General features: G+C 40.8%; 1 protein-coding gene across 2 annotated transcripts in view; it reads left to right on the top strand.

Moving 5' to 3' along the window:
• Positions 1-22,111, top strand: part of Trim24 (tripartite motif containing 24) — a 99,562-nt gene that overhangs the window by 57,854 nt on the left and 19,597 nt on the right. The window contains exons 7-11 of one of the 2 annotated variants that reach the window (XM_028889348.2): positions 2,222-2,368; positions 11,765-11,882; positions 14,237-14,403; positions 18,444-18,617; positions 21,895-22,068. In XM_028889348.2, coding sequence (XP_028745181.1) covers positions 2,222-2,368; positions 11,765-11,882; positions 14,237-14,403; positions 18,444-18,617; positions 21,895-22,068 — 780 coding nt within the window. Of the gene's footprint in view, positions 1-2,221; positions 2,369-11,764; positions 11,883-14,236; positions 14,506-18,443; positions 18,618-21,894; positions 22,069-22,111 lie in introns of both variants that reach the window. The other variant, XM_028889347.2, reaches the window with a different exon arrangement.

Raw genomic sequence — 22,111 nt, 5'->3', positions numbered from 1 at the left:
TGTTAGTAGTGCATGACATTTAATTAATCTTCTGAGAAATTAGGTAAAGCAGGTGTAGTAGTTTATGCCTGTAATTCCAGCTTCCAGAAGGCAGAGGCAGGTTGGGATTTCTGTGAGTTCCAGGCTAGCCAGGCCTCCATATTGAGACTCTTGACGCAAAGCAGCAACAAAAATAAAACAGATAGAGATAATGTTTCTCTTACCCTCAATATTATATAATCTTCATTTTTTTTCCTGCATTTTTTCGCTGTGTAGCCCAGGCTAACCTTGAACTCAAAATCCTCCTGCCACAGCCTCCTGGATGCTGAGTTCTAGGCCATTACCACCATACCCAGCTGTATTTTATAGTTTTGGTTTTGAAAGCAACATTTAGGGAGTATATGCTCAAGACAGGATAGCTTATAATTACAGGTAGAACAGTTTTAAGATGGACTATCTTGATCATTTTTCTTTTCTTGTCTAGAGAGTACTAGTATGCAAAGAATGGAAATACAGACAACTAGGAAAACAGTCTAGTTCATCTTTAATTCATAGTTGACCAGTTGTTAAGATCTCTATCAGAAAGTCCTGTCCCTGCTCGGAAAACATGGCTGTTCATAATTCTGTTATTATGGAAATAGGAAGTGCTTTGGATAGAAGGAATCAGTGCCGGTTATGGTAACCGTGTTTTCAAGGTGTTGCAGTTGTTGTTTTAAAAATGAGCACATTTAAGCAGAGTTTGATGTTTTCAGTTTTTGACACACATCACTTTCACCATACTCTAGAGTAGTGCCTGGGCTTTGTCCACTTAAAGAGTATTAAAAAAGTTAAGGATGAGACTCTAGAATCTATAAAAATGTACTTGGCCGTGAGTGTCAGTTTTGATAAACTTCAACGTGAAAATTTTATAGTGCCTGTTGAATATACTTCAAGTCCTCATGCCCGTTCTTCGGGTTCAGAATTCAGAGCAGATAAATGGAGCCAATTTTATTTGCTACCTTATGAAACCAAGATACCAGAACTTCTTATTGTCAATTTCTAGTCCTCTCAAAAGTCTTCAAAGAGTTCTTCTCCAGTCCAAAGACACACTGCACTTTGCAGAGGTCGAATGCAGCTGCTAGGTAAATTGTCTTCGGTCTGAGTCAGACTGAAGGGAGATGTGACAAAATGTTAGCAATGCCCCTGGTAGCTCAGCAGTGCAGCCGTGTACATTGTCCAAACAGAACTGACTAGGGCGGGTATGAAAGTTCAGTTCCATTTTTCTAATTGCGCTAAGCTAATAGAAAGCCCTGTTATCTCCTCCTCTCCTAGGTTATGGATGAAGTTTGTGTGTTTGTTTTTTATTTTTAATAACCCCAACCCCAGTACAATGCCTTCCATTTCTGATTGCTATCTGTTTTTAAGTATATATTTTCTGTGGAGAAAGTCTATATTCTGACCTTTTTTTTTTTTTTTTTTTTTTTGTGGTGGTGGGCATGTTGGCATTGAACCCATTATTCTGTTTTTTTGGTTTTTTATGATTTATTTATTTATCATGTATACAGTGTTCTGCCTACACACCAGAAAAGGGCACCAGGATCAAATTACAGATGGTTGTGAGCCACCATGTAGTTGCTGGGAATTGAACTCAGGAACTCCAGAAGAACAGCCAGTGCTCTTAACCTCTGAGCCATCTCTCCAGGCCCCCCTTCCCCCAATTATTCTGTTTTTATGTAGTATCTCTGAGAATGCATTAGCAGTACTTATCTACTAGCTCCTCTATTAACTTTCAAGACAAATAATTGATTTTTTTTTAAATACCAAATATAAGTTTCAGTTACCAGCTGGCATGGTTCTGGGTACAAACTACTTGGAGCTAGAATCTCTAAAAAAGTAAACTCTGAATTGGTTAAATCATATTAATTTGAGTAGATAGTTGGATGATATGTCCATTTTATTTGTGTGTTTTGAATTTAACATTTCCAACATTATCCATGTCTGTTTTTTGTTTAATTTAGCAAGATTCCTACACAGAGACCAATATAAAACCAGACCTGTAGGCAAAAGATGGAGAGAACACGAAGGCTGTACTTTTATTATATTCAGAGTGATCCTTTGTATTATGCAGCAAAGTGCTTATGATCATTTTTGATTACTGTCAGTTGACTATAGAGTGGTTCTTATTCTGAGTTGATTATCCGAAAATAACCATTAAAATGAATGGGAGGTATAGAGACTAATTCTGAAATTATTTTCTTTGCAGAGTCTTGCAAAGGACCATAGAATGAAACTTATGCAACAACAGCAGGAAGTGGCTGGACTTTCCAAGCAGTTAGAGCACGTCATGCATTTTTCTAAATGGGCTGTTTCCAGTGGCAGCAGTACAGCATTGCTTTACAGCAAGCGGCTGGTAAGATGGAATATGCAGGGTCTGAGAAGTGTCGGGGGGGGGGGGGGGGGGGGGGGGGCACGCGAGTGCACGAGAGCAAGCACCAAGTGGTGGCGGCACACTCCTTTAATCCCAAAGGCAGACAGATCTCTATGAGTTCAAGGCCAGCCTGGTTTACAGAGCTAGTTCCAGGTCAGCCAGGGCTACTCAAACCCTGTTTTGAAGGGAGGAGAGGTGCAGAGGAGGAAAGAAGGAAGGAAGGGTCCCTGTCTTAATCCCAGCTCTGGGAGAGATTGAGGTAGGCTCCCCTGGTCTACTTAGTGAGAGTTCCAGACCTACCAGGACTGTATAGTGAAACTTTGTCTACAAACAAACACACAGATAAACCCTTCCCCCTAAAAAACCCCAACAACACGTTGATAGTCTCTTTTACCCTTAATTGCTTTTTACCAATTGACCAAAACACTTGATTTTGTAAAAAATTTTTTTCCTGAAATATATTTGATGTGACCTCAATTTGAATCTCCTGTTTCCACTCCTATTTGTTTCTTTCACCCTTTGTGGCAAATAAACCCAGTGTACTAATGAATACCAATAGTAAACATTTCCTGTCACCTACAGCATGCCACAGTCTAATCCTAAGCATTTTCCATGTTGAATATTCACACCATTTCTAGATGTACCCAGTCATTTCAGTGGACAAATGAGGAGAGGTACATAGCATGCCTATCCTGTGAAGAGTGTAAGCAAGCCTTCCTTCCATTGACTCTGATAATCTGTCACACTGCAGCATGCGCTGCTGGTATTGAACAGCATCTCACCAGGGTGATTTAGGATTTGGTGAACTTACTGAAAGTATTGCCACTGTCCCTGCAGCATGCACTTTGGTGAGTTTGGCAGGGCCAAGGTCCTTTGCTTGCCATCAAACTTCCAGGGCTGCTTATATTGTTGGTCTCAACTTTGGTTTGAATAGCAAGACTGGCTTAGAAAGTCAACAGATACTTACAGTCTTAAGTAGTAAGACTCCACATCTTTTGTCCTTTATTCTTTGGGGCCTCAATCAAGTGACAGAGATAGTACATATGTGTTATAGAAGTTCTACTTATTTAAATTAATAATTAAATACTTTAAATTATAAAAATATTTATAAATCATTTAAAGGCAGGTCTCTCAAAGTGTGGCTGAATGCTATTATAATACTAATTTAAATGCATTTCTAAATTATTCCTGATTATGAATTGATTTGTTTTACATTTTTTTCATGATTAACAGTGATTTAGTTGTTTTTACTGTTTTAGCAAAAAATAATCTATATAAACACATTAGTAATTAATTTTTTTGAAAATCAGTCTTTGACCTTCTTCAGCATTATCGGCCTTTTTCTACTGCTGGTTCTCTGTTCTACATATTTGACTTTTTTGTTGTGTTGAGATTTGATATGAGATAACAAAGCAATTCTATCTTATGCTAGTTTCAATTACAGTGATATTACTAAGCATAGCCTACTATTTTATTCTTGTTTCAAATGGCAGGAATTTGGTCGTTATTGTTTTTTTGTTTTGTTTTTGCTAAGTACCATTCCATTGTATATGAGATTGAAATATGAAGGTATGTAGATCTGTAAATATGTCTATCACTATTCATCAATAGACACAGAGGTATATAGATCTGTATATATGTCTTATCAATCAGTGGACATATAAGTTGTTTTTCTATCTTTACCATAATGGTAAATACAATAGACATGGAAGGCCAAAAATTTTCTGCCATGTTTTTCAGGTCTTTGGGAATATATTTAGTTAGAGAGCTTGCTAGGTCATATAGTACTAGTTTTAATTTTTGAAGACTGACCATACAATGTTCCATAATGGATATACTAGTTTACATTCCCACCAATCTGTAACCCTCACCAGCACTTACGACCATGGTTTAGTGAACAGCCATAGTTGATAATGTGGTGAATCCTTGTGGTTTTGATTTGCATTTAACTTGTTGGTTTGTGGGGTTGAGCACCTGTTCATAGATCTATTGGACGGTTTTAAAGACTTTTTTTTATATATATATATATAAAATTGCATTTGAATGTAGGGATATGCACATGTGTGCAGGTACTGTGGAAGCCAGGGGCATCAGATCCCCTGGAGCTGGAGTTATAGGCCATGTGAGCCACCCAACATGGGTACTAAATAGTCTTCTGAAAGAGCAGCAAATCTTCTCAACTGCTGAGTCATCTCTCCAACCCCATTTGGGAAAATGTCTATTCTTTTGTGGCGCGTGCATGTCTGCCTGCCTGCCTGCCTGCCTGCCTGTGTTTTGCAGACTTTCCCTCTTAATCAGGGGAACCTTTTTTGCTTTTTTTTTTTTTTTTTGGTTTTTCGAGACAGGGTTTCTCCGTGTAGCTTTGCGCCTTTCCTGGGACTCACTTGGTAGCCCAGGCTGGCCTCGAACTCACAGAGATCCGCCTGGCTCTGCCTCCCGAGTGCTGGGATTAAAGGCGTGCGCCACCACCGCCCGACTTTTTGCTTATTTTTTTGACTATGCAGAAGTATTTTAGTATGATTTAGCCTTACTTGTTTATTTTATGTCTTCTAATTTAGTTAGTTCATCTTTTCATAATTGGAGAAAGAGACAGAAACTGGCTAAGCCCCATTCAGAGTCCAATCATAAAATACTATATTTTGAAATATTTAAACTTCACATTACTTTTCTTAGAATTTCTCTTGTCATCTGTTAAACTTTTAAATCTGTGTGTTTAGAAAGAAGGCAGGAGGGGCTGGAGAGATGGCTCAGTGGTTAAGAGCACTCACTGGCTGCTCTTCTAAAGGTCCTGAGTTCAATTCCCAGCAACCACATGGTGGCTCACAACCATCTACAATGAGATGTGGTGCCCTCTTCTGGCCTGCAGGCAGAACACTGTATACATAATAAATAAATAAATCTTTAAAAAAAAAAAAGAAAGAAGGCAGGAAAATTATGTTGAGACTGTATGAAAAGAAAGCAGTCATTTGTGATGGCAGTAGGTAGTTCTTTACTGCCAACGGTTAGGAAAGTGTGAAGGAGCAAGGATAACAGAGGTGATTGGGTCTCCTGCCCTCTTCCTCCTCCCATCTGAACAATCAAGCCCTTTCCCTTTGAATGTCTTATTTCTGGCCCCACTACTGGCTCCCTACTCCTAACCCTCAGTACTCAGAACATGGTGCTCCTCTGATGCTTTATCATAGTGTTTATCTTTCCATGCACCTCCACTAATCACTGCCACCATGGTTGGTTCTCCTGGCTTGGGCTCCGGAAGCACATATCACCACATCTGGCTTAGACTTTTTTAAAAAAAACTGATCCCTAAGGGGTTTTTTGTTTGGTTGGTTGGTTTGGGTTTGTTTGTTTTGAGACAGCATTTCTCTGTGTAGCTTTGGAACCTGTACTGGAACTCACTCTGTAGGCCAGGTTGGCCCTGAACTCATAGAAATCCATCTGTCTCTGCCTCCCAAGTGTTGGGATTGAAGATGTGCACCACCACCCGGCCTATCCCTGAATTTTTAATGAATCAATACATGAAAGAGGGAAAAACCACTAGTTTTTTAAAAAGCCACTCAAATATTAAGACCTTAAGGACAGAACTTGGTGTCTCTCAGTGCTTGACAGTACGAGAGCTCAATGAAAGATTGGTGAACGTCTGACAGAAGCTATAGATGACCATGCTCTTTGTAGGAGTGATTTTCAGAACTACTGACCTTAATTTTAAAGTCTGTTTAAACCTCAATAGAAAGGTAATAGCATATTGAATTTCTGTGTTAAAAAGCTGTTTTGGCTCAGCAGTAAAGGTTCTCGCTGCCAAGCCTAATGTCCTGAGTTTAGTCCCCAGGATCCAAAAGGTAGAAGGAAAGAACCAATACAATACAAGTTGTCCTCTGACCTCCATACACATGATGTATATGTGCATACGAGCACATAGGTAACTAACATACAAATACAATAATTGTTAAAAGGAGCTATTTGTAGACCCAGGGCTGGCTCGATGGTAAGGTATTTGCCTGTTAAGTATAAGGCCTTGGATTCACTCCATGGCACCTCTACTACCCACCCATCCCACCAAAAACCCAAACTTTCTGCTACTTTTGTAAATTTTTTTTATGTTATGTTTTTTTTCCTTGTTATGTTGAATAGCTAGATTTTTTTCAGTGTCAATACAGCTTGAGTTCATTTTAAGTTCTTAGGTCTGAAGAGATGAACAGGTAGACTTAAGGAACCTTCAGTTATCCTTCATACTGTCTAGGTTATCTAAAGCACATCAGGAGCTCTGTCACGTTTAACAGCTCACGGTTTCGATAGATAATAAAGCAGGTAAAAATCCTAAGCATTTAACACAGAACAAGGAGCCAAGTTTGGCCATATCTGATAGCAAGTACTCTTAGACCTTTCTGTTATCTGTTCAACAAATATGTAAATAGATACTTGATTTCCGAGATATAAATAAAATCTCAATATTAAATAGAAAGGATTTACAACTTAGCTTGGAGTTATAGCCAAGGAATATGTCTTACAATTCCTTTTCATTACAGTTGCTTACCTTTAAGGAAGTACTCAAAAAATTCGTTTTCTTTATGTGTATGTTTTTGGGTGCCCACAGAGGCCAAAAGAGAGCATCCAACCCTTGGAGCTGGAGTTACAAGTGACTGTGAGTCCTCCAACATGGGTACTGGGAAGGGAACCCAGGTCCTCTGGAAGAGCAGCAATCACTGTTAACCCATGTAGCCATCTCTCCAGCTCCAGTACTCATTCTTATTTGTTTTTCTTACAAGAAACCTTAAGTTATCCACATTTGATATTCAAACTACTAGGTCTGTATAATGTGTCTCTGAGAGAAAAAAAAAATAAACTTTTAAAAATGAAAATTCCTGTTTCTTCCTGGCATGGAGGTATCAGTATTATAAATAGAGACATAGTATAACAAGGACTGGGAACCACCCAGAAGCATGGACCAATAGTCAGAGCTGTGACAAAGTATCCAAAAGTTTGGACAGTTCCGATTTTATTTTGGTTCACAGTTCCACCAAAATTTCAGCCACATTAGCAGCAACCTAGAAGCAGAACTAGGAATAGGTATGACTTCCTTCTACCAGCCAGGCTCCACAGCCTTCAAAATAGCACCACAGTTAGAGGCCTAGTGTCAACACCACCAGCCTGTACAGGTACATTTCAGGACCAAACAATGATGGAATAACAGAAATCTTGTAAGACGGGGGACTGTCTTGTATTTGGGTTGAATTTGTCAGATAAACAAATACAACTATTAAATGAGTTGTACAAGTGTATTGAAGGTGGTAATGTTATTCAATCTTCTATGAACATATTTAGAAAGGTAGAAACAAGGCTAGAGAGTGCTCCAAGTTGTGTTGCAATAGAGGGAGTCATGAAGTACAAACAGTTTTCTGTCTATGGGCAGACAGCTATATATGTTTGTGTGCTGTCCATAGTTGAGCAAACCACTCTCCTGGTTTCCAAGTACTTAGGAAGAAAAAGGGAGTGTGGAGTGTACAGAGTATCTTGCTGTACCAGAAACTAGACAGTACTCAGAATGGAGGGAATGTGTCCGAGGAACCAGGCCAAGTGTTTGGATTGATGGTAACCTAAATCAGGTACTTTTAGTTTAGAATTTGATTATATTAGATCTTTGCTTTACTTTAGGTCACACTGGAGCACATGTAGGGCCTTGTGTCTACATCATGTTCTCAGAGAAGACCAATAATGTGTGTGGGAGGGGTTGAGTGGATGCTGGAGCAAATAATTGTTAACAGTTGAAGATTTGGGGTGAAGGGAATGGAGGGGTTCTTCTTACTGTTGTAGCGGACTTTAACAATTTTAAAATTATATAAACAGAAGTTACTAAGTGACTTTGTAGTAGTATTGGACATGTTGGAACCCTTTTATATTGGTGGTGACTGTAAGTTAGTACAGCTGTGATTAAAAAGCAGTGTACATGTTCTTCAAAAAGGGTAAAAGTAGAACTATTAATACAATCTAGTAATCTGGCTTTTGATATATATCCAAAGCAGATGAAGTTAATATATTGTAAGTTACCTGCAATCCAGTGTTGTACTATTCATTATGTACATGGTTCTGGGGACTGGAGTGTGGTATTCAGGGGCCTGCATATGATAAAGGCCTTTGTGTTGGTAGAGTGAAATGTTCCAAGGTAGGAAAAGGCATCCCTTAACAACAAGGCATACATGAATCAGCTGGAGTGGCTTTCTTCCCAGTCCCACTGTCAAGTCCTACAATCAAGGGGCATTGGTTCCAGTAGTCCAACCTACAGTACTTGATGACTCACTTGATGAATTCAATCTCAGCATGTATTGGTGAGAGTTTTCATATGAACCATAGCAGACTGTCAGTTGTCTACGATGAACCTGGAGAGCATTTCTATGTGATGTGAGAGGCACAGAGGACACCTCACTCGTATGCAGAGCATGGCTGCAGAGGTGTTCAAAGAATGAGTAACTACATAGCAAATCAGTGTACTGGTACAAGCTGCTGAAATTAGATTCTGTCTTCCTAAAAAAATATGTAAGGTTAGCCCAGTTTAGTTCATAAAAGTACACATTGAAAACTACATGATACTTTTTCAGTGGTTGTGTGTGGCTCAGGTTGGCCTTCAATTTACCATGTAGCCTGAATTTCTCATCTTCCTGCCTCCACCTCTTGAAGGCAGGGATTAGTCATGTACCAGCACACCCAGTTTATATGGTACTGAGGATTGAACCCACGGCTTCTCCTGCATACTAGGCAAGCTCTCTACCAATAGCACTACATCTTTAGCCTCCATTTTTATTAGTAAATAAATAATTTTTGCATTTTTAAAAAATGCTAAAACTTGTGAGAACATTGGGCAGTACAAAGTTGGGTTAACATTTCATGTATGTGATTTATAGTCAGAATTGTTAAAGAGTAAGAAAAAAGGAAGGAAGGAAGAAGAACATTGTGTTATGTGCTCTTAACACAGTGCAGAGTCTCCAAAGTATGCTCATACATTTTGTCAAAATTTATTCTAGTTGTTTGAGGTTTTGTAGTCATGTGGAGAAAATTTACTTATTCAACAGTTAGTTATTCAATATTTCCACCTGCCAGACAACATTCTGAGTGTCAAGGGACAGTAGCTAAAGCCAGATTGTGCCCTAGAGTTCCATTTTAGTTTTACAAATAGGAAGTAGCAGAACTGAGAGACTGTTGAGGGCGGTCACGAGAGCACAAGTGACTCCAGGCCTGCAGTGGAGAAAAGCTGCACGATGGAGGGATGCTCAGAGACGTTTAGTGCTGCACAGAAACAGAAGAGGCCAGAGGCTCCGCTTTAGAACCTGCGGAGGAAAGAGCCGTGCATGTGATGAGGCGACAGGGCAGAGGATGAGCAAATTGGAAAAGGAAGACAGAGGCGGCTTACTACGACAGTTAGCACAGAAATGTGTGTACAAGGTGAAAACAGCCTGAATCTAGCTGGTCTGGGTTTGCGCAGCCGGCAGGTGCTGCAGTTTCCCACTGTATAATTACGCTGCTTTAGTTCGGAGCCAGCTAAGAAGGCACACCTAAGTTTACTGTTTTAGAAAACAGATCGCTTAATTTTTCTTTTAACTTAACTACAGATATTGTCGGGCTGCCCTGTCAGACCCCTCACCACCACCACCACCCCAAAAAAAGGTTCTAATTAGAGAGCAAAGGGAATGGAGCACCCTTTTCACTTGCAGCCATCTGAAAGGTTCAGGAAACTGAGCCCAGTGTGTGACTGCACATAGGGCAGACCTTGGGAAGCAGTAGTTGTTATGGGGAGTGGACAGTGTGCTTCTCCATGGAATAGGCAAGCTGCCCTGCCCTCTAAGTGGGTTTCACAAAGAGCATCCAAGAACCAGGTGTAGACCTGTGCTGAGCATCAGCCTGGCCCTGGGAACATGTCAAACTAAACTGTCTGGAATAAACTTAACTTTGCTCTCTGTTCCTCCCCACTTTGTACTGGTGAGTGGGAACTGTTCAACTAACTTTGGTCCTGAACCACTCCCACTGTCCACCTGATGAGCAACACCAAAGAAGGAAGGGATGAGTAAACCCAGCCCTGCTCTCTCCAACATGGCCCTGGGATATAGGAGAGCGTGAGTGTATGCAGCTTGAATGAGGGTGCCTGCCGAAGTCAGAGGGAGCATCAGATCTCTGGAACTGAAGTTGAGGCCAGTTGGGAGCTGCTGGATGACCCAAGCTCGGCAAATGCACCGAGTGCACTTAACTGCCGGACTGTTTCTTCAGCCCCCCTTTCTTTATCTTTTCATCATTACTATTTAGAGTTATTTTATGTATACAAGTTTGCCTACATTTACGTGTGCATCACGTGTGTGCTTGCTGCTTGAGGGCAGAAGGCGGCCCATTTCCATTGAATTATAGTTATGGATGGTGGTTTGCCATGTGGGTGCTGAGAACTGAACCTGGGTCTCTGCAAGAGCAGCAATGTGCTCTTTACTCTATGTTCTTAGCTCTAGGCTCTCTCTATTGCTCTTCTTTCAGAAATTAAAAGATATAAAATTTTCTACACAGATTCTGTATTTATTTTATTTCCACTCCTCCGGCTTTTACTATGCCCACCCCTCAAATTCATGACTATTTCTTTATTACACACACACACACACACACACACACACACACACACACACACCAAAAAGACAAACCAAAAAAAACTACTGAGTCCATTTAGTGTTGCTCATATGTAGATGTCTTTTGGGCTGACCACTTTGGATTAGATAATATGTTAGGGAGCGCGTCCTTGATGAAAACTGATACTCTCTTTCTCAGCAGCCATTGCTTGCTTGTAGCTCTTCATCTAGAGGTGAGACTTTGCGGAATTTCCTCTATCCATATTGGCATGTCAACTGTTATTGTCATTGTGCAGTCTGGGGAACCATATCTTTGGGATGTCCTGCTGCTGCTTCCGTCGTGTCTAGAAGATGCTATCTATTAGCAGGCATTTGGTCTGCAGGGAGTAGGCTAGGTTTACAGTACCAGCCATGAATTCCTTCCTATGGAGCAGGCCTTAAGTCTGAGTTAACAGCTGATATAAGTGCCACCGTTGCACCATTGGGTACATCTTGATGGGTCAGTTGTGTGGTTCTAAGGCTTTATAGCTGGACAGCACTATTGGTTGCTTTTTTCCCTTGGCAATATGTGTAGAGTCCTCAGGGAGGAAGTTCCATGTTAGTTCAAACTATACTCCCCCTATGTTCAATTGTGTGGTGTCTTCAACAATGGGGTATTACCTACAAGTGCTGGGAGGTAACCAAGGGCAGAGACACATACATAGCAGAAACTGTTTCAGCTATTCACTGAGCAGTTAATGCATTATTTGCCAAAGAAATATACTAATGTTCTTTCTCTGCTTCCTTCTAGATTACATATCGGTTACGGCACCTTCTTCGTGCAAGGTGTGATGCCTCTCCTGTGACCAACAATACCATCCAGTTTCACTGTGATCCTAGTTTCTGGGCCCAAAATATTATCAACTTGGGTAGGCTACTATGTACATTTTCTTTTTCTTTTTTTTTTTTTGGGGGGGGGTGTTGTTTGGTTGGTTGGTTGGTTTTGGCTTTTTCAAGACAGGGTTTCTCTGTGTAGCTTTGCACCTTTCCTGGAACTCACTCTGTAGCCCAGGCTGTCCTCCAACTCACAAAGATACGCCTGCCTCTGCCTCCCGAGTGCTGGGATTAAAAGCGTGCACCACCACCACCCAGCATATGTACATTTTCTTTGTGTGACTGTTTTGGTGTAGAGTTCTCATTGGTCATGACATGTTACTGAATATAACATCCCCATCCATTATCTTGCTTTACAGCCACACTTTTTCTAGTATGTCATTAATATATTCATATGGTAACACAGATACGTGAATATATACATACTTGTTTTGAGATGATATGAAAATGCATTAGCTTATAGGGTATTTAAGTTAGGGATTTAGGAGTGCTCCTCCTCCCCATAGAATCCTGTTTGTATTTAGGGTTTATTTTTTGTTGTTTGTTTTTGTTTTGTTTTTTATGTATATGGGAGTTTTGCCTGCATGTATGTTTATGCACCATGTGCAGTGCCCATAGAGACCAGAAGAGGGCACCTGATCCCCCTGGAATTGGAATTACAGAAGGTTATGAGCAGTCATTTGAGTTCTGGGAATGTAAAAGCAGTCAGTGCTCTTAACTACTGAGCCATCTCTCCAGATCCCATAATCCAGTTTGTATTGTTACATCTATATCAGAATGTATTTCCTCTTGACTGTATGTGATATGGAGGCTTTGATGTTTAGGGTGAGGTTTTTTCTGTGTGGTGCTATAGATCATAGCTGAATACGTATTGTATCATTTAGAATGTTTTCTAAAGAAATAACTACTTCCTGTGCCTGCCATTGTGCCTAGGTGTTTTTTAGTGCATCATTATATAGGTGCCTATGGAGTCCAGAAGAGGGCATTTAATCCCTGGAGCTGAAGTTATAGGGTGGTTGTGACCTGCCTAATGTGGGTGCTGGAAACTGAACTTGAGTCTTCTGGAAGCAACAAGAGCTTTTAACCACTCAGCCACTTCTCTAGCCCCAAGTTGCCCTTTTGGTGGTGGTGGTGGTGGTGAGTGGGTAGGGCACAGGTTTCACATAGTTCAGGTCAGTGTAAGCTAGCTGGTTGTGAGGTCAAGGTAGACTGTAGAATTCTAATGCCCAGCCCACAGCCCACAGCCTACCCAGCACAAAATCATAAACTTATTATGAGATTTTTCTCCCAAAAGTTGTTTTTTAATAACTAATTTCTGACTTCGCAAGCACAAGCTTTATAGATGGCAGCACCGTGTCCAGGTTGGACAGCCATAGAAGTTTAAAAGCATTATTCAAGCCTCTAGTGGCTCAGTTGCTTCATTTTATTTACTGATTGTTCTTTTTCTCCCTTTCCTCCCTTACCCTCCCATTTGTTTTGGCTTTTAGATCTTTTGTTTACCTAGTCAGGTTATAAATTGTGCGGCTGCACAGAAGGGGGCTGAGGGAGAGGGAGTGTGTAAGTAGTTGACAGATAACATACAGAGAAGTAGTCACTCTTAAATATTAGAGCTCATTGAGTCAGAACAATTAGCACTTGGTAACATTAGGAAGCAGATGATCTGTGCAAGCAGTGCAGTCAGAAGTTACCACTAGGCTCTCTTGTTGGTCTTTGAAACGATTGAAGATATTCCTTTTGCTCTTGAGTTTCACCTCAGGGAAATGATACAAACAAAAGCTCCATAGTTCCTTAGACATCGTTTCTCAACAAGCAATATTTCCTTTGATGGCATCTTGAGTTCCTGGATTTCTATAGACTCTTCAGACATGGTGGTTCTCTCCCCCAAGACTAGATTCAGTGTGAGAAAGGGAACAGCAGCTGGAGAAGGAGTCGGTGCTCTCAACACATTGCACAACAGGAAAGAAGAAGTAGACAAAAGACATCCAACAAAGGGAAAAGGGAGAGCAAGAGACTCGTGAGGCTAGCTGATAGCGACCCCTGCAGGCCATTTGAGACATAAACACAGCCATTTGCTCATCAATATAGCCAGTATCTTGACTTAAACCCTTTGAAATGCCTGTAGAAACAGAAAATGTGGGCTGGGAAGATGGCTGTTCTTTAAAGTCTTATTTTTTAATGAATGAGTATTTTTTTCATGAAAAAATTTTATATGGTAAGTTCTTATAGAATATACATATAAAGCTCATTGGAATCCTCTACTTTTAATAGTTTAGAGGGGTCCTGTGTCCAAAATTCTCTGTCAATTGAAGTCCAACTCAGTAGCCATATAAAATGTGGTATTTCACCAATTAACAAAAATCATTATCTTGTTTTCTTTCTCTTTGATTAGGTTCTTTAGTAATCGAAGATAAAGAGAGCCAGCCACAAATTCCTAAGCAGAATCCTGTCATGGAACAGAGTTCCCAGCCACCAGGTGGTTTACCTTCCAACCAGTTATCCAAGTTCCCAACACAGATCAGCCTAGCTCAGTTACGACTCCAGCATATGCAGCAACAGGTAATGGCTCAGAGGCAACAGGTGCAACGGAGGCCAGCACCTGTGGGTTTACCAAACCCTAGGATGCAAGGGCCCATCCAGCAGCCTTCCATCTCTCATCAGGTAAATTTGGAAGCAGGCCTGTCCTAACGTAGATAACCGTAGTGTGATTGTGTTCAGCAGCTTACAGTCTCCAACACCCCCACACACACTGCCCTTCATTTAGATATTAAAAATTGACTGCGTTAAAGGATCCTTGATCTAACACCTAGTTTTTAGATAACTCCAACCCTATTTAATGATTTATTTGCTTGCTATATCTATGTTCAATCTCCATGCATTGTCATCCAGTTATGACAAGGGATAAATGTTTATGTTCACAAGAACTTACACCTAAGATGGATGAAAAGCAATTGTGTACCTCTAAGTTTTATATGGGTGCATGAATCTCTTTGGAGATAGTATTTAGAAACCCATACTGCAGCCGGGCGGTGGTGGCGCACGCCTTTAATCCCAGCACTCGGGAGGCAGAGGCAGGTGGATCTCTGAGTTAGAGGCCAGCCTGGTCTCCAAAGCGAGTTCCAGGAAAGGCGCAAAGCTACACAGAGAAACCCTGTCTGGAAAAACCAAAAAAAAAAAAAAAAGAAGAAAGAAAGAAAGAAAAAGAAACCCATACTGCATTCTGGAAACTAGGACAATGTACAATAGGCAATATACAAATCAGGCAGTTCATTAGAATCCTGTCATTTCAGCCTTTTAAATTTTTCCTGAAATCCATATACTATTCCTATTCTTACTAATGTGTAATATTCTGTCATTTTTCAATCCTCTTCTTTGACATGTGTATGCATTATATGATGAACAAGTGAGATAGGTCCAGGTAACCACACACATGTCATATGTGGAGGACAAGTTGACATCATCTTCCTTTATTGCTATCCACTTCACTTACTGAGGCATGGTCTCTTGCTTAGCCCAGGGAACTCTCTGATTTAGCTAGTCTAGTTAGCCAGCTTGCCCAGAGATCATCTGTCTCTGCCTTCTGGGTGCTGAGATTACATGCTGGCCTGCATGCCCACCCCACTTTTTTGTGGGTGTTCTGGTGATCTGAACTACAGCCCACACATTTGCTCTGCAAGTGCCTAATTGACTGAGCCATCTCTCCAAGCCCTCCAATCCAGTTTAGTTCTATGTGCTTTTATTAAATAGTTTAACCAGTCCTGTTCAGGTTAGCTCTGGGCATACCTAGATGAATAAAGGCCTGGTAAAGAGTTCATCCATCTCTTTCTTAGGATTTACAATTTTTAAGTTAATTTTGTATTCTCCCTGTTTGGACAAGGGGTTTGTAATGATTTTGGTAAATGACCCAAATGAACTGGAGTTTTATAAAAGTCAATCTCATTGGACAGAATTACACCAAGAATTCTCATTAAATTTAAGAACAAAGCTTAGTTCAAAATGTCTTGGCAACAAAAGCAAAAAGGAAATGGGGAAAATACAGATATGAATAACTGATCAAAGAAAACATTAGTTAATTAGGGGAGAAACTTTATTTGACTAGTAGTTTACTAACACTAGCGCATATATAATGTGGTTTTTAATGGAAAAAGTATCTAAATGGCATAGCCTTTTGAATAGCAGTTTAATACAACATTGAAATACCTTTCAAAGTATTCTTCAACCCTGATTGAGAGGTATAGACAAACGTGCTTTTGCTGTTGTTATTTGCTCATTTTGTGGTGCTGGGACACACCCCAGGCCCTTGTACACACTGAAGCTCATGTTCTGTCTCTAGTTTCTAACCAGGTAAGGGGTGAATCCATCCTCTTAATTAATTGCCTTTTTATTAAGAAGTAACCAAAGCAGTTACTAACCATGTGAAGGAAGTTGCCTCTGTGTGTGTGTGTGTGTGTGTGTGTGTGTGTCTGCGTATGTATGTATGCAATGACAAGCAGAAATAGCATCCAAGCCTTCAGCCTACTTTGCTCAGAAGTTGGCTTTTGATTTTCAGTCCATAGCATTTAGTGGTATAATTTATATAAAGTCTCTACTATAAAACTTAATTTTCTAACCTAGAAGTATTTCTTACATCTTTCCTTATGTATTATTTTTAATCTTCTATCCTTTTTCTTAACATCTATTTAAATCTGTTCTGTCAAATACCGTTTCCACTTTTTCCCCCTGGCTATTAGTTTACTGTCTTCCTATATTTTTAGTTTCTTCATTTTCTACCAGCTTTTGTACATGTAACCTTGTACATGAACATGTAATTTTTGTACTGCCTGTCTAAAACAGGTTGTAGCTCTTTATGCTTCTGGTTATGTGGAGCATGCAAATCATAGTCTACATTTGCCCATGTGGACAGGTAGATTGAAAGCATTATGCTTGTAAAAAGTCAGTTACATGATACTTCCATAATTCTTCCTCTGAAGATTAACCATGTCACTTGCATTCTTAAAGCGTTGGTGACAGCAAATGTAGAATAGTTCATTATGTGGCAGAATAAGCAGAGCAGACTTGATAGACTTGATTTAGTGCTATACATACAGTCTATGCTATTATACCCTATGACTATCTACTCATTGGAGAACACTGATATCATCACTAGACATAATGGATAGATAGCTATTGTTCTCACTGTGCCCATGCCTGCAATTTCACCATGCTCAGTTGTTTTCTTTTCATCTTGTAATTCTTGAATGAATTATTTGAGCAAAATATCACTACTTTTGCTATTGATTTTAAGATCATATCTGAGCTGGGTGGTAACACACACCTTTAATCCCAGCACTCGGAAGGCAGAAGCAGGCAGATTTCTGTTGAGTTTGAAGCCAGCCTGGTCTACAGAGCAAGTTCCAGAACAACCAGGGTTTTGTAGAGAGACCTTGTCTCTGAAACAACCCTCCTCCCCCCAAAAAATGGTATCTGCTTTTTAAAATAGTCTTTTGGGTTTGTCAAAATAGTCTCATCAATTAACCCAACTGTAGCAGCTCAGGAAATGGGTAGAGTACTGCCCCTCCACCTTGCTCACATGCAGGCTTCTTAATGGTGGCAGGGTTAGCCTTTAGTCCCAGTGCTCTGGCATCAAGTGCCATGGTTTTGGTTGAATTCTTGTGTTGAGCAGTTACTGAGAGGATGAGAGTAAGGTGACTGAAAAATGACTATTCTCCATGAAAAACCTTGAAAAAGCTCTAATGTATCCTCACTATTTTTCTGCTTGTTTTCTCATAGTATAAAACCCTCATGTCGTAAGTTTTATAGGGAAATCAAAAAGAGTTGTTAGGGTTTTTGACTTATTCTCTATGCAGTTTTCCACTAATACTATTTCTGTTCTTCACCTGTGGAATTTCAGTTGGCCCAGAAACAGTATATGAGTCTGTTTTTCACACGTTCCATAATATATTCTTAACTGAAGGAGAAACGGGGGAAGGAAGCAAGTGATTTAGAGTAGGAGAAGACATGCAAAAGAAGGAGAAACTGCCGGGGAGGGCAGAGCTACACTTGAAGCTGTCTGCCTTCACAGTGTCGCAGTTGAGGTGTTGCTCCATGAGCCTTGTAGGTGGTAAGGACTTACTTGCTTCTCTGTGAATGTGGGAAGAAGTAGTCCCTACTCTAAGAAGTTCTGATCATACAGATTTATGATATCTCAAAGAAGAAGCAATAAATTCCCAACTGTAAAGACAATTGAGTGATCAAAAGGGATTGGCTTGAGAGCTTGGGGCGGAGGGTGGGGATGGGGGTGTGCTAAGACTGCTCACTTGGAGCAGTCAGTGGAGGAGACAAGCAGGTGTGCTTCCTCCCTGCCTCCTCCACCAGGAGAGCTCCTTCCTTCCTTCCCTCCCGTGTCCTCGTCCTTCTGCTCACCCCAACCCTCCTTCCTTCCCTTCCCAGGTACTCCCCTTCCCCTTTAAGACTAGATCACTGCCGTCCTCTCCCTTGCCTCTGGGGTCTTAGTGAGTCTTCTGTGGCAGAGCTGCTAGCCTTGGGAATTTTAGACAGGGAAGATCTGGGCCTCTTTAGGAGGCCGTTGTTACTGCAGCACTTTCATTTCTGTTTTCTAGCATCCGCCACCACGTTTAATAAACTTCCAGAACCACAGTCCTAAACCCAATGGACCAGTTCTCCCTCCTTATCCTCAACAGCTGAGATATCCACCAAACCAGAATGTGCCACGACAGATAATAAAACCCAACCCCCTGCAGATGGCTTTTTTGGCTCAACAGGCCATAAAACAGGTGTGTATTACCTTTCTGTGCAGTTGCTTCTGTATTTCTGCTGTTTCTCTGTGCTTTAGAGCATAGGAACTTACGATGAACAGTAAGTGGTGAAGGGTGCTTGCTGGCCTTTTTAAATAACTAGAAATTACCGAGTGTACTTAGAAACAGATGCGTGGGGACAGAGTTCCAAAACACATCTCAGTGCTTTATAACCAAGGAGTCCTTGCATTCTGTTTGTTTATATAATCAGGGTCTGATTTAACATCCCCAGGTTTTATTTAATAATATTTAAAAATTCATACCTGTTCTATTTCATCATTATAAGTAAAGGTTTAAATTGTTTCTTGGCATCAAATTCTATTTATTTTCCTAGTTTATGACCTTGCCAAGTACATTATTTTTAGATCTCACTCCAACTATAAAAATGAGTACCTTGCAGAGTTATGCTGAGAGTTACTCTAAAGTATGTAAAAATACCTGGCACCTTTCAAGCATTCAACTTCTCTTCTTCTCCATTTATTAGATTTTAATGGGTAGATTATTGCATTCTGTCAGTGATGTACCAAGGAACCGAAGCTGAATTCAAGAGTGACAGAGCCAGGGGCTTAATGCTATTCTCCACTATTGGAATGGCCCAGCATACAGACTTCAAAGCAGGGACAGAGAAGCATACAGGGTATTTCTCATCACTATCACCAGCTGTGCTCATGAGACAGAAGGTCTCAAGGCCAAATCGGGGCTGTTGCTAAGCTGCCTCTCTAAGGGGATAGGAAACATGTTTCTTGGGCAGGTGAAAGACCCCCAGGGGAGATCTTCCTTCAGGAGAGACCCCAAACCCAAGGAACACGCCGAAACCACAGATCAGATGCAAACAGCAAGAGGGTTTATTCAGATACACAGGTACCTGGGGCGAAGTCTCGCGGAGGACTTGCGCGCCTTCCTAGGGCAAGGGGGACTTTTTATAGGATCCCAGGGGCAGAGGCGCGGTTACAGAAGGGAGAAACATAGTTACAGGGTTCCTATTGGTTGTTTTAAAGAAGGCCAGGGTGAACTTGGGGACATATTTTTAATTCTCGGAAATTTGATGTGTGTGGCTGACTTGGCCTTGCCTAGGGTACAGTGGGTGTTTTTCCAGCCCAGCTGCTTATTCCTCAAGGCCAGTGGCCGACTACAGTTATCTCTCTCAAGGCCGGGTGGCCGGCCATAAATATCCTGTTTTGACTCAATGGTTTTTCTCCCAAGGCCGGTGGCCGACCACAGTTATCTCTCTCAAGGCCGGGTAGCCGGCCACAGCTGTGAACCCCTGTTTTTCTGGTTCTTGCCTTTCAGAATGACGTTTCTTAGGCTAAGTTATTGGGACGGGGAGGGGAGGGGGCATTTCATTGGCTCAACGCCCCATGTCCTCATAATGGAGTAGGGGTCTTTCACAGGTAGAAGCACTTCTGCCAGGGGAATAAATGAAGTTCTGTGGAAACAGGCTAGTGTTGAAAAGGCTATTTATTGTCTTAATGCTTCAGCAGATACTTTTAATTTTTTTCTTGACTATTTTCTGGACAAAAATCTAAACATAAATGAATAAAAGCAAATAAACCAGGAGAACTATTGTGAGAAATACGACTTTTTTTAAGCTTTGTAAAATCAGATTTACAAATGTTATGTACTTTTTGTGTGACTGTCAAAGATGTAGGGTAGGGCAATGCTCTTTTTTTTTTTTTTTTTTTTTTTTGTTTTCCGAGACAGGGTTTCTCTGTGTAGCTTTGCGCCTTTCCTGGAGCTCACTTGGTAGCCCAGGCTGGCCTCGAACTCACAGAGATCCGCCTGGCTCTGCCTCCCGAGTGCTGGGATTAAAGGCGTGCACCACCACCGCCGGGCAAGGGCAATGCTCTTAACATAATTACTGCCTGAGGTCAGGAGACAGACTGTAGGAGTCTATTCTGTCCTTCTGCCGTGTGGATTCCAGGGATCAGGTCGGCAGGCTTGGCAACAAGTACTTTTGTGTACTGAACCACTGGCCCCAGAAATTAGTTTTAATGCATAAATTCACCAAATTTTAACATGGTCATAGAATAGGTACACTTTTTGGCTAGTAAGAAGCTATCATGTTACAGAATTTTTGTGGGATTCTGTCTCATTTCTGTAGAAAGGTACCCATCAACTGTGATTCATCATTATTTGAAGGGGAGGAGGAAAAGGTATATAGGGTGAGATAAAATTGTTGCATGTATAGAGCTGCAGAAGACATTCACACTCAACTTCATATATCTCTGTATGGAGTTTTTGTTTTCTTTTGGCTTTTCAAGACAGGATTTCTCTGTGAAACAGTTCTGGCTGTCCTGGAACTCACTCTGTAGACCAGGCTGGCCTTGAACTCACGGAGATCCGCCTGCCTCTGCCTCCAATGCTAGGATTAAAGGCGTGCACCACCACCGCCCAGCTCTATACTAGTTTTAACAGTTATGTGTATAAGTAAGATTTTTCCAAAACATGTTTCAGAACATCACTCCACAGTGCCATCCATATGTAAATGATAATGTGTTTGGGCACTTTTTCTGCTGAATAATCTTGGGATACCATTCAGTCTGCCCCTCCCCCAGTATTTTATTCTGAGATTTTTTTTTCATGTTGTTTTTCAAATATGCCAAATTCAGTGTTTTATTCAATACAGGGAACATTTTATTCCCTTTGCCTTAGTACATATTAACAGTATGCCTTTTTGTCTAACCATCATCTATACCATATTTTGTGTAGGTTTTAAAGTAACCAAACAGCATGACTCAGTTTTGTGTCATTCAGCATGCCTAGCATTATCTTTGTTTGTGTTTATCTTAGCTTCTAATGTGAGTGTGAAGGCTTTCCTCAGTAAGGCTTAACTACCCGTTCATATGTGAAAAAGAGGAGTTCATATGTAAGAAAGAGGAGTCTAAAACCCTGAAAGCCCTAATTTGTGGTAATTATTTTTAGGCATTTCATGTAAGGACAAAAGAAAATATGTTTATAATTCTCCAGATTTATTTTGAAGTTGCTTTTTGTATGCTTTTATTCCTTGTTCATTTTGTATATATATTTTACAAGGATTGTGGGGTGGCTTTTCTGGTATATGCTGACTCTTCTCTGGGGGGGGAAGCTTATTTTTTTATCTGATTGACACGTGTGTGTACACACATAATATGCATCTTCTCTCCCTTGTTCTTTCCATTCAAATAACATTTGAGCTAGCATAGCAGACTGTCTTCTGTCTTCCATACCTGAGTGAGTGGTTACATTCATGGTTTTTCTTCTCACCTTGGTACTCCAGTGGCAGATCAGCAGTGGACAGGCTCCGCCCACAACTGCCAGCAGCTCTTCCTCCACTCCTTCCAGTCCCACAATCACAAGTGCAGCAGGATACGATGGAAAAGCTTATAATTCACCCATGATTGATCTGAGCGCGCCAGTGGGAGGGTCTTACAACCTTCCATCTCTTCCAGATGTAAGTTTATAGAAGAAAATCTGTACTAATAACTTCCTTTGAA

Source organism: Peromyscus leucopus, chromosome 3, assembly GCF_004664715.2.
Source record: "Peromyscus leucopus breed LL Stock chromosome 3, UCI_PerLeu_2.1, whole genome shotgun sequence".
Taxonomy (NCBI): Eukaryota; Metazoa; Chordata; class Mammalia; order Rodentia; family Cricetidae; genus Peromyscus; species Peromyscus leucopus.
This window is presented reverse-complemented; position numbering and strand designations above follow the sequence as displayed.